This window comes from Papio anubis, chromosome 6, assembly GCF_008728515.1.
Source record: "Papio anubis isolate 15944 chromosome 6, Panubis1.0, whole genome shotgun sequence".
Classification (NCBI taxonomy): Eukaryota; Metazoa; Chordata; class Mammalia; order Primates; family Cercopithecidae; genus Papio; species Papio anubis.
Window position 1 is genome coordinate 102,780,978 of NC_044981.1, and position 16,602 is coordinate 102,797,579.

General features: G+C 41.3%; 1 protein-coding gene and 1 long non-coding RNA gene across 3 annotated transcripts in view; one reads left to right on the forward strand and one right to left on the reverse strand.

Moving 5' to 3' along the window:
• Positions 1 to 3,288, reverse strand: part of PDSS2 (decaprenyl diphosphate synthase subunit 2) — a 299,455-nt gene extending 296,167 nt beyond the window's left edge. For both annotated transcript variants that reach the window (XM_003897975.5, XM_021937652.2), the window contains exon 1: positions 2,694 to 3,288. In XM_003897975.5, coding sequence (XP_003898024.1) covers positions 2,694 to 2,989 — 296 coding nt within the window. In that variant the 5' untranslated portion in view covers positions 2,990 to 3,288. The remainder of the gene's footprint in view (positions 1 to 2,693) is intronic.
• Positions 3,269 to 12,862, forward strand: LOC103883903. The gene is made up of 3 exons (XR_001902012.3): positions 3,269 to 4,129; positions 6,512 to 6,691; positions 11,749 to 12,862. It is a non-coding gene; the product is annotated as an uncharacterized LOC103883903 (long non-coding RNA).
• Positions 12,863 to 16,602: the final 3,740 nt, after the last annotated feature.

Here is a 16,602-nt window from a genome sequence, read left to right on the forward strand (position 1 = left end):
ATGACTGTGGTATATTCACACAACAGAATTTCATACACCAGTGAAAATCTAATGAACTACAGTCAAACACATCACACAGATGAATCTCAGAAACCATGAATTTTAAAAAGGAAGTCGCATAAGGCCATATGTAATAAACTACCATATTTGTACACTGCAAAGAAACCAGTAAAATGAAACATTATTATTTAGAAAAATAACAATGTAATTTTATTTATTTCATTTTGAGACAGGGTCTCTTGCCCAAACAGGAGTGCAGTGGCACAATCACGGCTCACAACAGCCTTGACCTCCCAGCTCAAGCAATCGCAATTTTCCCAAGTAGCTGGGACTACAGATGTGCACCCCCACGCCCAACTAATTTATTTTGTTTTTTGTAGAGATAGGGTTTTGCTATGCTGCCCAGGCTGGTTTCGAACTCCTGGGCTCAAGCGATCTTTCTACTTTGCCTCCCAAAGTGCTGGGATCACAGACATGAGTCACCACACCAGGACCCATGGTAATTTTGAAAAGGAAAAATGTTTAAAAACAGTTTAGTGGGAGTCAGGGAGATGGACTGAGGAGTACACATTTAGCTTCAACAGGACTGGTAAAGTTATAGTTCTTAAGTTGGGTAATAGTAGGCTTATTCGTTTCATTAAGCTTTAAACATACTTGTGTGTGTATGTGTTTTGAGTGTGTATCATCTAGAATCTCTGGAAAACTAACATTCCAGCTAGTCATAAGGTGATGTTCCTGATAACTAGGAACAATGCCAAGGAATAAAATCACTTTATTATTACTATTTGATAACTTCTGTAGTAAGAAAATGACAGGTGCCTCAAAAAATTAAAGCAAGGGGTGGGTAAGGGAAGTGAGTGTGGCTAAAAAAGAGCAACATGAGGAATCCTTAATAGTGCTGAAAATGTTCTTTATCTTAACTGTATCAACATAAATACCCTGCTTATGCTATTACACCATTGTTTAAAAAGATGTTACCATTGGGAGAAACAGGGTTAGGTGTATATTAGATATCTTTGTGTTATTTCTTCCAACTGCATGTAAATCTACAACTACTTCAAAATAGAAGTGTACTTTTAAAAAACAACAACAGAAACAGGTCCTTTTAGTCCTGGATTTCTCCACCTTGGCATTATTGACATTTTGCAGCACCTAATTATTTCTTGTGGGTCTGTCCTGGGAATTGAAGGGTAGCATCCCTCGCCTCTATCCACTAAATGCCAGTAATGCTAGTAATGTGCCTCCATTTGTGACAACCAAAAATGTCTCCATACATGCCAAATGTCCCCAGGGTGGGAAAATTGCCCCAGTTGAGAACCAGTGCTCTAGTCATAAAAGCCAAGAAGAGATATGAAAATGTTCCTAATTGAAGAAGATGAAAGAGATAGAACAACTAAATGCAATACTTGATTCTGGACTGAATCCTGTCCTGGAGGGTAAAGAATGCTATAAAGAACATTATTAGGCCAATTAACAAAATTGAAATTAAACGGTAGATTAAATAAAAGTATTGTATCAATATTAAATATACCTAAGTTGGTAACTGTAGTGTACTTATGTAGGAGATTACCGCTATGCTTAGGAAATACATACTGAAGTATTTAGGGGAAAAGGATCATGATGTATGCAATCTACCACCAAACGATTCAGAAAAAAAATATAGAAAGATATATACACGTGAATAGTATATATATGTGTGTTTATGCATTTAATGAATATATTGACATATATAGACATATATATCTACGTAGTAGGTGAATCTGATTAAAGAGTATGCAAGTGTGTTCTTTGAACTGTATTATTTCTGTAACTTCGCTGTACGTTTAAACTAATTACATATCAGAAGTTGTGGGGTTTTTTTAAGCGGAAGAAAAAAAAAAAAAACTTTTGGCCGGGCACGGTGGCTCACGCCTGTAATCCCAGCACTCTGGGAGGCCGAGGCCAGTGGATCACGAGGTCAGGAGATCGAGAAACCCTGTCTCTACTAAGAACACAAAAACAAAATTAGCCGGGCATGGTGGCGGGCACCTGTAGTCCCAGCTACTCCAACCTGGGTGACAGAGCGAGACTCCGTCTCAAAACAAACAAACAAACAAAATACAAAAACAACCAAAAAAAAAACTTTATAAATCCTAAAGGCAGGTTTCACAGCAGTAGTACAGCATAAGTGATAAATATCCCAAGAAGATAATGACTACTAACGGGACAAATTCCTACTTCAATCCCAAGACATTCGTTGGAAATAAATTATCTACCTTCAGCCTCTCTCTCTCTCTCCTTCCCTACTTTCTGGAGGTGACCCCCTGAACAGTGCGGGACAGAAAATTAATCTAGCCCATTAAAATAAAAAAAAAAATTTAAAAAACCCCATCTCTAGGAAGTGACTCAATAGACATACATCCCCGCTTGATTTCTCCACAAATCGCTGAGGCATCTTCATCCTCAACAATTAAGAAGCAAAATCGCGGAAAGCATACAGTGTTTCAAAGAAAACCACTTATCCATTCAGCTGAGCAATAACGTTAAGTGGACTAGAGAAGAGACAACATAGAATGTCTAGGAGGAATGAGTAAAAAGGAAGGACTAAAAGAGATAAACCAGGAGCCAGTCTGAGAGAGGTAGAATGCGTGTGCCTGCCAGAAAAAAAGTATTCCAATGAGTGCGAGTGTGTCAGCGGGAGAGGGGTAGCTCACCTGGCTGTGGTAAGCAGAGGGTGCTGAGTGCCCACCAGCTTCCGCACCTGCATAGCGATGTTGCTGAGCTCGTCGCTCAGCAGGCAGCGAAGGCTCATGAAGGACGTGGGGTACCCCACGATCTTCTCCGCCTCTGACACTACCTGATTCCAGTGGGCTGGGGACTTGGAGGACTGACCACGCCAAGAGCCCACCGAGGAGATGGTGTCGAGGCACGGGGACCACCACAGGCGACGCGGGGAACCCAAGGCTCCGAGATAACGGGGCAAGTGCAACAGCAGCTGCCGAAGGTTCATGGTTTGAGTCTGGAAGGGTCTGGGACCTGGGGGTATCCAGAGGTGGCGCGGGAAACAACGCAGGGGCAGAGGAGGAACTTGCAGTAACTAAAAGGAAGCGGCAATTCTTGACCCTCAGAGGAGGGTGGCTTCCTGGAGCAGTGACCAGAAACGAACTTTAACTGCTGCTTTCTGCGGCCCAGTCTGGGCAAACAACAGCCCCAGCTCAGCACTGCCCCCGGCCACCCGGGGTAGAAACCACAGCCGCTGCCTATGCGGAGGACGCCATATTGGAGGCATGGAATGCGGCCTGCCGTAAAGACGGAGGCGGGTTGTTAAGAATGCTCTCTACTTTACGGCGTACCCGATAACGCCCCCGAAGGGGCGGTGCTTTGGAGGTGAACCCGGGAAGGCGAGGCGAGGCGAGGCTCCTCCCACCCCTCCGCTCTGGGCCAGCGAAGGTCGCAGGTGTTAGGGATCAGTTGTGGGGGGGCGAGTGGTCCCTCTGCACACGGCGTGTGGGCCGAGTCTGGATTCATTAGAGTCCCCGGCGCCCAGCACTGAGTCGCATGTATAAGTATTGGTGTCACGAACAAGGGTCAGACCCTGGCTCGACCGCAAGGAAGGGCGTCGGGCGGAGGCACCAGTTCCTTCCGGAAGCCTTTCGTCGCTATAGCCGCCAGCCCCTGGAAGTGGCCGTGGCCGGGCGTGAAGGCGGCCCTTGGGGCTGCTTGCCTCCTGGAGCTGGGGCCACGGCTCAGTGGTGGAACGCCTAGTCGGGGCGTGGGGCTGAGCCCTCCTGCCCTCAACGGCCCAACCAGACGAAAAGTGGCGTGGTGCGGCGGAAAGGGATCCCAAGGAAAGTCCTCGCATCCAACTTCGAATTACCGGCCGCGTCTCTGAGCCCTGGGAGAAACAGCGGTGCCTCCTTCCTGAGGGTGCGGAGAGGAAGAATGAAACGTGCCTGCTCCCTGCCTCTTATCTTCCTCTCTATGCCTAGCCTGAGCTCAACTCCAGGAATCAAGACTATCGCTGACTGGAATGCTTTTCACATACTAGTTCATGTATTACTTTATTTAATCCTCAGAACAGCCTCATTAAGTAGATAATATTAGTATTCTCCGTGTTTTGTATGAGGAAACTAAGGTGCAGTGGAGTCGTGTAAGTTGCCTAAGACCACACTACACAGGGATGTGAGCCCAGACAATCTGGTTTCAGAATCCGTATTCTAACCAAAAGATTACACTGTCTAAATAATTGGCTCCCATCCACTCTTTTCTCCTTATTGCTGAGAGGAAACAGCCAATGTGATTATCTTTTCAGTAATGCTGCCTTTTTTTTTTTCCCAAATGTGTCTAGGATCTTACCTCCTTTCTTATCACCTAAAACAGGTGTTAACCGTTCTTAATAAAGGATATATTATCCACTCTTAAAAATAGTTTGTAAAACTCTAAAACTTTCAAAATCCTTCCAAATTCATGGTATTTTTATTTTTTATTTGTTTTTTGAGATGGGTGTGAAAACTCTGTCACCCAAGCTGGAGTGCAGGGGCGTGATCTCAGCTCACTGCAACATCTGCCTCCCAGGTTCAAGCAATTCTTGTGCCTCAGCCTCCCAAGTGGCTGGAACTACAGGCGCCCGCCACCATGCCTGGCTAACTTTTGTATTTTTAGTAGAGACAGGGTTTCACCATGTTGACCAAGCTGGTCTCAAACTCCTGACTTCGGGTGATCCGCCCACTTCGGCATCCCAAAGTGCTGGGATTACAGGTGTGAGCTACCGTGCCCGGCCTGTCAGTATTTTTTTTTTTTTTTTAAGACGGAGTCTCGCTCTGTCTCTGTCGCCCAGGCTGGAGTGCAGTGGCCAGATCTCAGCTCACTGCAAGCTCCGCCTCCCGGGTTTACGCCATTCTCCTGCCTCAGCCTCCCCAGTAGCTGGGACTACAGGCGCCCGCCACCTCACCTGGCTAGTTTTTTGTATATTTTTAGTAGAGACGGGGTTTAACCGGGTTAGCCAGGATGGTCTCGATCTCCTGACTTCGTGATCCGCCCGTCTCGGCCTCCCAAAGTGCTGGGATTACAGGCTTGAGCCACCGCTCCCGGCCCCCTGTCAGTATTTTTTAAATGAGCATCATGCATAATACTGTACCAGCCTCTTGAGCTACAAATAAAAATTGGGACTTAAAAACAAAGAGTAGTTGTTCACTTTGCAAAACAAGATGATTCTTCCTACAAAAGATTTAGCTTCATACTCTTCCTTCGGCAAGTTTTCCTTGTGATTTAAATTTTTTATTTTTTTACAAAAATTCAGTTTAGGTATAACTTTTCAGGGACACATTTTATTTAACGTGAATTGTGATTATAAGTATTAAACACAGTATATGCCCTCAAAGTAAGTAAGCTGAAGTTTGAAAATAATTCCTGTGAAAGAGATAAACTCTTGGCAACAAAATTCAGGTCTGTTAGGAGATGAAAATAAATATGGAGAGTGAGATACTTTACCATTCCAGGAGATGAAAATAAATATGGAGAGTGAGATACTTTACCATTCCAAAAAGTTCCAAGGCCAGAGCTTCTGGGTTATCCAAGGTGAAAGACGTCATGAAAATACAAAGAGAGATAGAGACTAATGTGATACATTGTGCACCTGAGGCTGTTTCTTCAGCCTCATGGTACCTTAAGGGTAACTTTTCACGCAATTTCCTCAGTAGCAATTCACAGCATGTACTTTAATTTCTCCACAGAAGCCAAGTGCATTATTCTCTGGTCATACTCTATTAACCAAGTTTTTGATTATTCATGGGACTCTGGGTCCCATTTACTTTAAATAATCAGCACTTTCCTTTATACTTACAGTTAAAAGGTTGCATTATACTTAATGATAATCAGTTTTTAGAAGGTTAAAATGGTATTTGTTCTTTAATCTCCCAGATAAATATATTATTCCTTAGAGTCTTTATGATTAAAGAAATTTCTGAATTGCTAGTGACTTTTGGAGGAACAGGGAGGGGGAGTATCTGTGATTCTGCCCTTCCTCTGCCACTGATAATAGTTATTTTAAGGATGTCTGTGAATGTGTGCATAAAGAAAGAATACAGCAGGATTTCTCAGCCTTGACATTATTGGCATTTTGGACCAGATAATTCTTTGCTGGGGGAAGTGGGGGCAGTCCTGAGTATTGTACGGTGTTGAGCAGCATTCCTGACCTCTACCTACTAGATGTTAGCAGCACCCCTTTGCAAGTTGTGACAACCAGGTATGTCTCCAAACATTACCAAATGTCTGTCCCCTGGAGTGCAGAATTGCCCACTGGGAAATGGGAGATGCTGAAAGAAAAAAACAGTGTCCATCCATGACATATACTCCTACAAAGCAGCAGAAGAGGTAGTCCTGGGTGAGAGTAGCCCTGCAGGTTAGAGAGTGGTCACTCCACAATCTATGGAAACTTTCAGCCACACGCAGGGACTTCCCCTTGGCATCGGAGTTGTTTTGGAGACAGCAAGCTGACCAAAAATGATCACAATTCCTCCTGTATGTTTTTCAGGATTCTGAAGCTTATACCAGTAGAACTCACTTACTGGCCACTCTGCATTCTACTGACCTTAAAAAGAGAAAGGTCATATTTGATGTCCTTTTATTTGGCTGGAAATGCAAGCCAACCTTGGAAAATACAAGGTCTTAACAAGGATAGTGATGCTGTGGGCGTTGGTATTTCCACGATTAGGTGAGTGAAAATAGATAGAGATATTGCAGCCACCCTCCTTCTGTCAACCTCAATACAATCACCTATTGTTTACCCTGAGAGAGTTCTTCCAAAGGCAGATGAAAGCATCATGGTGTATCTTGGGCCAAGATGATAAAAGGAGGTAAAAATCCAAAAGTTTGACCACCTACTTGGTTAGCAGGCTATGGAGATGCCACATAGTGCATTGAGAATGCAAAATGGTATGCGGCAGCTATGGAAGGGAATTTGATAATGCCTAGCAAAATTACATATATATTGCCCTCTGCCCTAGAAACCCACTTCTAGGAAAATATCCCAAAATATAAAATGACTTAAGCACAAGCTTATTCATTGCAGTATTATTTGTAATACCAAAAGATTGGAAACAATCCAGATAACCCCAAGAAAGAGTTGGTTGAACAAACTCGAGTAAATCTACACAGTGAAACTATGCAATTGTGAAAAAGAATGAGGGCCATTTCTTTACACCAAGGTGAAATGATCTTCAGAATATATATTAGTGTAAAAAGAAAAAACCCAAAGTGCAGAACAGTAGATGTGCTTTTTTTTTGTAAGATAGCTAAGCTACAAATGCATATTTGCATGTATTTGGAATAGGAGGAAAAGTGGAGGAGACAGGCATGGAAGCTAGACTACTCTGAATATACCTTGGCTATATGGTTTTGATTTTAGAATCATGTATGTGTTTTACATTTTCAAAATAATTTCAAATCCAAAAGAAAAATACAATTCCTAAAATTTGAAAACAAATAAGCTAAGTGTATATTAAGTTGGTGGCATAACCATACCAAGTAAACACTTTAATTACTTTAGAAAATACTGTTTTCAGCCACGCACAGTGGCTCAAGCCTGTAATCCCAGCACTTTGGGAGGCCGAGACGGGTGGATCACGAGGTCAGGAGATCGAGACCATCCTGGCTAACACGGTGAAACCCCATCTCTACTAAAAAAAATACAAAACACTAGCCGGGCGTGGTGGCGGGCGCCTGTAGTCCCAGCTACTTGGGAGGCTGAGGCAGGAGAATGGCGTGAACCCTGGGAGGCGGAGCTTGCACTGAACTGAGATCTGGCCACTGCACTCCAGCCTGGGCGACAGAGCAAGACTCTGTCTCAAAAAAAAAAAAAAAAAGAAAATATTGTTTTCACTGTACAATCATAATAGAATATATGCTCAGGATAAATAGAACAACAAGGATATCTTAAGCGTTAGTCAATAATCTTATTGCTAGTTGAAATACAGATAATATTATAGTACTTTCAAACTATTCGAGTATATTATAGGTAAAAACAATACTAGAGTTTTTAGGAACAGTGATTTTCAGAGTAAGTAGAATGGATGTAATATTAAAGTTGAATTAGAATATGAACTTATGATTCTTTTAAAAAAATGTATTTCATATATCCCAGTAAGAATTGTTAGGGGAAAAAAAGAAGCATTTTACTTCCTATATCCCTTGGAAAGGCCTAGAAGTAATGACAATCTTGTAATAATAAGCACCTTTAGCATTCACTTTTTTTTTTTTTTTTTTTTTTTTGAGACAGGGTCTCGCTCTGTCACCCAGGCTGGAGTGCAGTGGTGCAATTTCAGCTCACCACAACCTCCACCTCCTGAGTTCAAGCGATTCTCATGCCTCAGCCGCCCGAGTAGCTGGGACTACCGGTGCATGCCACCACATCCAGCTAGTTTTTTATATTTTTAGTAGAGACAGGATTTTGCTATGTTGGCCAGACTGGTCTCGAACTCCTGAGCTCAGGTGATCCACCTGCCTCAACCTCCCAAAGTGCTGGGATTACAGGCGTGAGCCACCACGCCCAGCCACATTTTACTTTCAAAAAACATCATTTCCTTTGAAAAGAAATGAGGCTCTTTGGAGGAATGGCAGATTTTTCTCTGGGGCAAGACATGTATATGATGAACCTTGAACATCTTGTGCCAGAAATCAAGAAAGCTATTAAAGTCCAAAGGGACAGGTCAAAGGCACAAAGGGATCAGCATAAAGGAGCTCCCACTGGCTGAGAAGAGGACAATCTGAGCACCCAAAAAAGTAAGAACTACAACTGATTGGAATTCATTGATTACATATAAATCGATGAGTTTATTATTACATATAACTGGGACAACATTCTGAATATTTGCAATGTCAAGAAAGAACTGAGCATTTATCCTTCCTTTCCTGTGTGAATTATATTTTGTGATGTCTTAGCCTGGCTTACCCCCTTGAAAGTTGAACTTGAGACAAGGGCTTACTTTTAGGTAGTTTGTTTTGGACAGTGATCTCAGGAAGCAGAAGTGGATGACTAGGGAGAGTGAAACAGAGAGAGTCAGTACAAGGGTGTTATCTAGTTTGTCATCACTGTGGGCAATGAGGCCTTGAGCCATGTAGAATATACTTCATAATTGTCAGCTTGATGCAAGATAGCAGTTATTTATCAGCTCCTTTCTCCCATTGGTCCAAGTTTCCTCCTTGGGGCCTGAGCCCCCTCATACTTCTAAGCTGTCATGTGTGAGTGCTAGGCAAATGTCCCTCCTTTGTAGTGTCAGAGGAACTCAGGGGCAGAAAATGAGATGTATGTGATGCAGATGAGGAGAGGTGCTCTCAGGTTACACCTGCAGGAAGCAGGTTGCTGCATCAACGGCCTTAGTAAAAGGTGGGCTGAGAGGATGTGAAACTGGGAACAAGCCACTTCTAATGGGGTAACCAGATGTCCCAGATCGATGAAGGAAAGTTCTACTTTATAAAAATAATTACATCAAATAAAAGAGAAGTGATAGAATCAGGAAATCACCATTTTACAATTCCTCATGAATTAGTTGATTTAGGCAACAATTATCAAAATGTGAGGCTGATGGGGAACCCTGCAATGAAGGTCTCAGGCTAACACCACCTGCAACTATTAACCAATCTCAGTGTCACTACGAGTGGGGAGTCCACCCATATGTGCCTCCTCCTGTGGTGCTTTATGAAGTACATACCACCACCTAAGAAATATTTTAGCTTAAACAGTTGAATCTAAATCTCATCAAGTCTTCAGGACTAACAGAAACATAGGAGAGGTAGAAATAAGTAAAATGGCATCACAAGGAGGCCAATGGACAAATCCAGCCTGTGGGATAGTCTGCAAGCCAACTGCCTGGGTCTCTTCAACAGGACAAGGGAGGAAGAAGGGAGTAAAGGACTTCTGATTGAAAGATTTTTTTTTTTTTTTTTTTTTTTTTTTTTTTTTTTTTAGACAGAGTCTCGCCTGTCACCCAGGCTGAGGTGCAGTGGCCGTGGATCTCAGCTCACTGCAGCCTCGGCCCCAGGTTTATGCCATTCTTCCCTGCCTCAGCCTCCCAAGTAGCTGGGACTACAGGTGCCTGCCACCACACTCGCTAGTTTTTGTATTTTTAGTAAAAGACAGGGTTTTACTGTGTTAGCCAGGATGGTCCCATCTCCTGACCTCATGATCCTACTCTTCAACCTCCCCAAATGCTGGGATTACAGGCTTAAGCCACTGCACCTGGCCGGATTGGAAAGATTTTGGCAGGTAAAGCAAAACCAAGTGTAATGTAGACCTTGTTTGATTCTCATTCCCACCAACTGTTAAATGTGTTTCGAAAGACACTCAAAGAAATTTGAATATAGTTTTGATATACTAGATACGCAAAAGACTTGTTAATTTTTTTACATGTGAGTCTATAAGAAAATGTTCATATTTTAAAGTGATGGATACTAATGTATATAGGGATAAAATAACAGTGCCAGGAATTTGCTTTAAGACATCAGAAGGGAAAATAGATGAAAGAAGTATGTTAAAATCCAAAAAAGTTGTTCTAGATTATGGGCATATGGTATTCATTATACTTTTCTATTGTGTGTATTTTTGAATATTTTTTTTTTTGAGACGGGTCTCATTTGTCGCCTTCAGGCTGGAATGCGTGGCCGGATCTCAGCTCACTGCAAGCCCGCCTCCCCGGTTCACGCCATTCTCCTGCCTCAGCCTCCCGAGTAGCTGGGACTACAGGCCCACCACCTCACCCCCGCTACTTTTTTGTATTTTTTAGTAGAGACGGGGTTTCAGCATGTTAGCCAGGATGGTCTCGATCTCCTGACCTCATGATCCGCCCGTCTCGGCCTCCCAAAGTGCTGGGATTACAGGCTTGAGCCACCGCACCCGGCCTTTTGAATATTTTCATAATGAAAAAATTTAAAAGACAAATAAATATCCTCATCACTATTCTACAAATGGAAATAAGTCAGATGATTTGCCCCAAATCATAAAGCTGGAAAGTGGTAGAGCCAGAATTAAAGCTAACTCATCTCATTTATTCCCCTGTATTCTGTTGCCTTCAAAACTAAATGCACTTTGGCAGAGCACAGTGAATCACGCCTGTAATCCCAGCACTTTGGGAGGCCAAGGTGGGCAGATCACGAGGTCAGGAGATTGAGACCATCCTGGCTAGCACAGTGAAACTCCATCTCTACTAAAAATACAAAAAATTAGCCGGGCGTGGTGGTGGGTGACTACAGGTCCCAGCTGCTTGGGGGCTGAGGCAGGAGAATGCCATGAACCCGGGAGGCAGAGCTTGCAGTGAGCTGAGATCGTGCCACTGCACTCCAGCCTGGGCGACAGAGCGAGACTCTGTCTCAAACAAAACAAAACAAAACAAAACAAAAAACCTAAATACACTTTGTTTATTTTTTCACTTATTTTCCAACCTCAGGTATACATAATTGCTTCTTGACAAAATTTCATCATTGGTCCATGCATTGTTCTTTTTGATTGTATCATGGTGGTAGCCAGATTCCAAGATGGTGCCCAATGATCCCTGCCTCCTGATAGTCACATCCTGAGTCCCCTTCCACATTGTTCCAGGGTTGGTTTATGTGATCAATAGCATCTAGCAGAAATGATGGCATGTCACTTCTGATATTAGCTTTATAAAAGACATTGTGGCTTCCATCTTGGGCATTTTTTTACACATTTTTTCTCTCTTGCGCTCGCGCTCTCTCTCTCTCTCTCTCTCTCTCTCTCTCTCTCTGCTTGCACTGCAGGGAAAGCATCTCAGGAGTAGCCCTGTAGTGAGGAACTGAGCCTCATACCAACAGCCACATGAATGAGCCTTCTTGAAAATGGATTCTCTAGCTCCTTCAGAGACTGCATCTGTGATTGACAGCTTCACGATTACCTCCTGAGAGACCCTAAGCCAAAAGCACCCAGAGTCCTGACCCTAGAAACTATGTGAAATAACAAATATTTAAGTTGCTAAATTAGGTAACTTATGCTGCAGTAAATTACTGATACAATTATCTATTAATCTTTTTATAATTTAATACATAAAGTGAACCTGCCACTAACACAAGAACTAGAATATTAATCATAGCTTACTTCTATCTATGTGACCTTTCTCCATTCCTTTCCCCTTACTTACCAAACTAAAGTTATCTTTATCCTGAATTTTGTATTTGTCATTCCCATCGCTTTTCAAAAATATAATTTAATAATATATATATTCCTAAAATATGTCATTTAATAGTGGTTTGTTAGTTTTAAGTTAAAAGTGAAGTATCATGATAGACGTAATTTTCTGTGGCCTTTTTAATTTATTCAACATTATTTTGCTGAGATTCACCCAAATCATACATACATAGTGGCAGTTCATTTGTTTTGACTATTGTATAGTATCCATTGTGTGACTATACTACTCTTCATCCACTCTCCTGTCAGTGGACATTGGGATTGCTCCGGGGTGTTTTCTATTACAACAATGCTGCCATGAACAGGTTTACAAATGCCTCCAGGTGCACATGGCAAAGATTTATATCTAGCATTGGAATTACTTGGTTGTAGAGTATATGAATGAGCCAAACAGCTTTCCAAAGTGGCTATACCAATTTACGCTTCCACCAGCCGTTTATGAGAGATCTTCTCATCACTTGATATTGGCAGATTTCTTAAAATTTCTACACAAACGGGTATAAAACAGAATCTCATTATGGTGTAGATATGCATTTCCCTTATCACTAGGAAGATGTCTGAATGCACTTTCCATATTGTAGATTAGACCTCAAATATGGTGTGGGAAGGTATGATGAATTCTTTATTACAATTGTTCTCTTTGGTTTAATTTTTAGGTCTTCCCATCTCAGATCCTCCCTTCTCATATCACAATAGTCCTTTCTCGCCATTTCCTTTAATGTTCTGAGTGTTTGACCTTAGAACAACTGTAGTTAGGGAGGAAATGGACCAAGACCTACTCTCCTTTTTTGTAATTTCTCTCCCTACAGGGCAGCAGTGTGGAATTGACTTGTGGAATCGACTAGTGGTGCTGCTAGTTAATTTCACACTAGGATTAGCTCAACAGGGGAAGAAGTTGATCCTTTTCTTTTACAAAGGCTCTTTCTGGGGGACTATTTTCTTTTAGAAACTTAGAATAAAAAGAAAAATCTGCTGAGAAGGTTTTTACTTGAATGTAGACAGTATTATAAAATAGCCATGTAGGTTCTAAACCTCTGTCCTGAATTAACTGTATGATCAGAGGCTAGTTACTTAACACCCTGAGTTTAAAATTACTCATTTGTAAAACAAAAATCGACAATCTCTTGAGTCCATTTAAGTGCCAAAATGTTTTTATTCCATGAACAAAATTAGCTAGTAAACTGACTTGTTCCTTAAGGTAATTTCATCTTCTCCACTTACTTGCTTCCTACCAACCTAATTGATCTTGGCATTAACACAGGTTAAAACTTGAGGCCCTAGGCTGGTCACGGTAGCTTCTGCCTGTAATTCCAGCACTTTGGGAGGCCAAGGCAGGAGGATCACTTGAAGCCAGGAGTTCAAGACCAGCCTGGACAACAAAGTGAGATCCTGTCTCTACAAAAAATTTACACACACACACACGATTTCAGACAGGGCCCTGTCATGCTTCTTGAATCAATATGTTTGCCACTGCATCCCCAGAACTCAATACTATATCTGCCAAAGAATAGGCACCACATAAATATTTGTTGGTCAGCTGAATGAATAATGAATGAACAAGCTAGGTGTTTATGCTCCATTCCCGTTTACCCTCTACCATCATACTCAAAATCAGAAGTTACTTGAGTTGTACTTTACTTATGATGAGACAATCAGGAAGCACAGAGTAGAGAATGTCTCCAATACTGCAAGTCTAGCTGGCTCTTCTTTACTGTTTAAATGTTTCTCATCAATAGCAAAGTAACCACACCCAGTTGATCTCTGGGCTTGAGGACCAGGTATCAGTATTTTTCAAATACTCTCTAGGAGGTTCTAATACACAGCCAGGTTGAGAATCGCTGTTTTGGAAAAAAATAAAACACTCTACTCTTTATTTCTGTTACTTTTTGTTGGCTTTCTCTCTCTTTCTTGTTTCTGCATTTCTTTCTTTGCTCCTTTCTCCTTTATTTTTAAAGAAATATTGGTCAGACTCCATTTTCTAGGGTCCTAGAGAAATTCTGGTAGATCTGTATATAGAAAACTCTCTGTTGCATAGAAGGTATATATAGGTAATATCAGGTAACAGGGAGGGATGAAGACATACAGCATTTATTACATGTATATGGACTGATAACTTCAAATTATAGAGTTGTCAAGGCATCTTGTAACTGCTGCCCTAGAGTAATAAATGTAACCCCTAAATTATATGACAGTATTCCCTTTGTCTTAAAATATAATTTCCTCCAAATTGGAAAGTGTTTCATTCAGGTGAAAGTGTTTCTATGGGTGAAAATAATAAATCAGTTTTGTCAATTCTAAGAAATCATTTTTCAAAAATTCAGTGAAAAAACTCGTGTTTTTTTCTGTTCGAGGCATTCTGTTCATAAGTTCAATGACCAATTCAGTTAAGTCAATTTGAAGCCCCATGTAGACTCACCCTAATTTCGTTCTAGAAATAGCTATTAACAGTCCCCCCAAATTAAACTCACATATTCAAAGACTATTATGATGTGGCTATAGGTAAATGGACCTTTAAAAACTATTTCTTAGGCTGGGCACGGTGGCTCATGCCTGTAATCCCAGCACTTTGGGAGGCCGAGGCGGGCTGATCACCTGAGGTTAAGAGTTTGAGACCAGCCTGACCAACATGGAGAAACCCCATCTCTACTAAAAATACAAAATTAGCCAGGCGTGGTGGCACATGCTTGTAATCCCAGCTACTCAGGAGGCTGAGGCAGGAGAATCACTTGAACCCGGGAGGCGGAGGTTTTGGTGAACTGAGATTGTACCATTGCACTCCAACCTGGGCAACAAGAGCAAAACTCCGTCTCAAAACTAAAAATAATAAAAATAATAAAAAAGACAATAAAAACTATTTCATATAAAGCAATGTGTCAGAAATGAGAGAGAGAGAGAGACTCCTGTATTAACCTTGGCAATATGGCAGTATGGAAGCAGTGATATCAACTGGCTAGGCTGCAAAGAATTTGCAAAAGACCTTTTGAGAAAATCAGGTAACTAGGGCAATTTGTGTAAGGTCATTGCTCAGAAGCTGACACTCACATAAAATAGATGTCACTGTCAACTACTACAGTATCAGAGCTGTTTCTCAAAATTATCCTGGTTTAAATCAAGCAGAAGAGCTTACTCTAATGTTTTCTGTTATTTGAAATCATGCCATAAATAAACATCTGTAATAAATATGTCTGAACATTAAAGGGCTAATATGACTGTGGTGGGAGTAATAGATTTGAAGTGCATGGCAAAATAAAAGGAATATGCTGATGTCAAAGGGAGTAAGAGTTGCTTTATTTTTCTAAGAATAAAAGACATTGGGTCCCCAAAGTCTAAACAAAGAACAGCTCTACAAAAGATGCTCTTCCCATGGATAGTGACACAGCTCAGTGACTAAGGGATCAGACATGGGAGCCAGATGCCCTGTGTTTGAGTCCCAGCTTTGCTGTTAACCAACAGTACAATGTTGGGCAAATTATGCAACTTCTCAGTACTGTTGTTTTCTTATTGGGAAGATCAGCAATACCTATGAAAATGGGTAATTTTGAAGAGTAGCTTGAGTTCATAAATTACAATCAGTGCCTGACACGTAGCAAGTTTATAATATGAACCCTTATTATTCTCCACTTTTCAAGGAAAAGTTCTCCTAACTTCAAATCAATAATAATTTTAAAAAGCTATAAAGTGTTTTTACTTCTTATGCTTTTAGGAATGTAGCTCTTTTTAATTCTAGAACAAATCATGTAAGACAATTGGCTGGGCACAGTGGCTCACATCTGTAATTCCAAACACTTTGGGAGGCCGAGGTGGGCAGATCACAAGGTCAGGAGTTCGAGACCAGCCTGGCCAATATGGTGAAACCCCATCTCTACTAAAAATACAAAAGTTAGCCAGGCACAGTGGCACGCACGTGTAGTCCCAGCTACTCCCAAGGCTGAGGCAGGAGAATTGCTTGAACCCAGGAGGCAGAGGTTGCAGTGAGCCGAGACTACACCACTGCACTCCAGCCTGGATGACAGAGCGAGATTCTGGCTCATTAAAAAATAAAAAATAAAAAAATAAGACAATTGAAATGCTGTGTTGCTCACGAATATTATGATGATGTTGTTTTAAGGAAGTTTGTGGTGTATGGCTTACAACTTATTTTAGAGAAAAATCTATTCACTATTGAAAACATTTTTTGAATTAGACTTCTCTTAGAGTGACCTCTTTGTAGCAATTTTTAATGGATTTTTTTTCTTTTTACTTTTTATTATAGAAGTTTTCAAGCTTCACACAAAAGTAGAAAAAATAGGATAATAAGCCCCTATGTACTTATTATCCAGTTTTGGTAATTATCAACATTTTGCATTTCCCTTCACCAAAATGTTGGAATATGTTGAATCAAATCTAAGATACCACAATGTTTTACTTGTAAATATTTCAGAATTTATAAT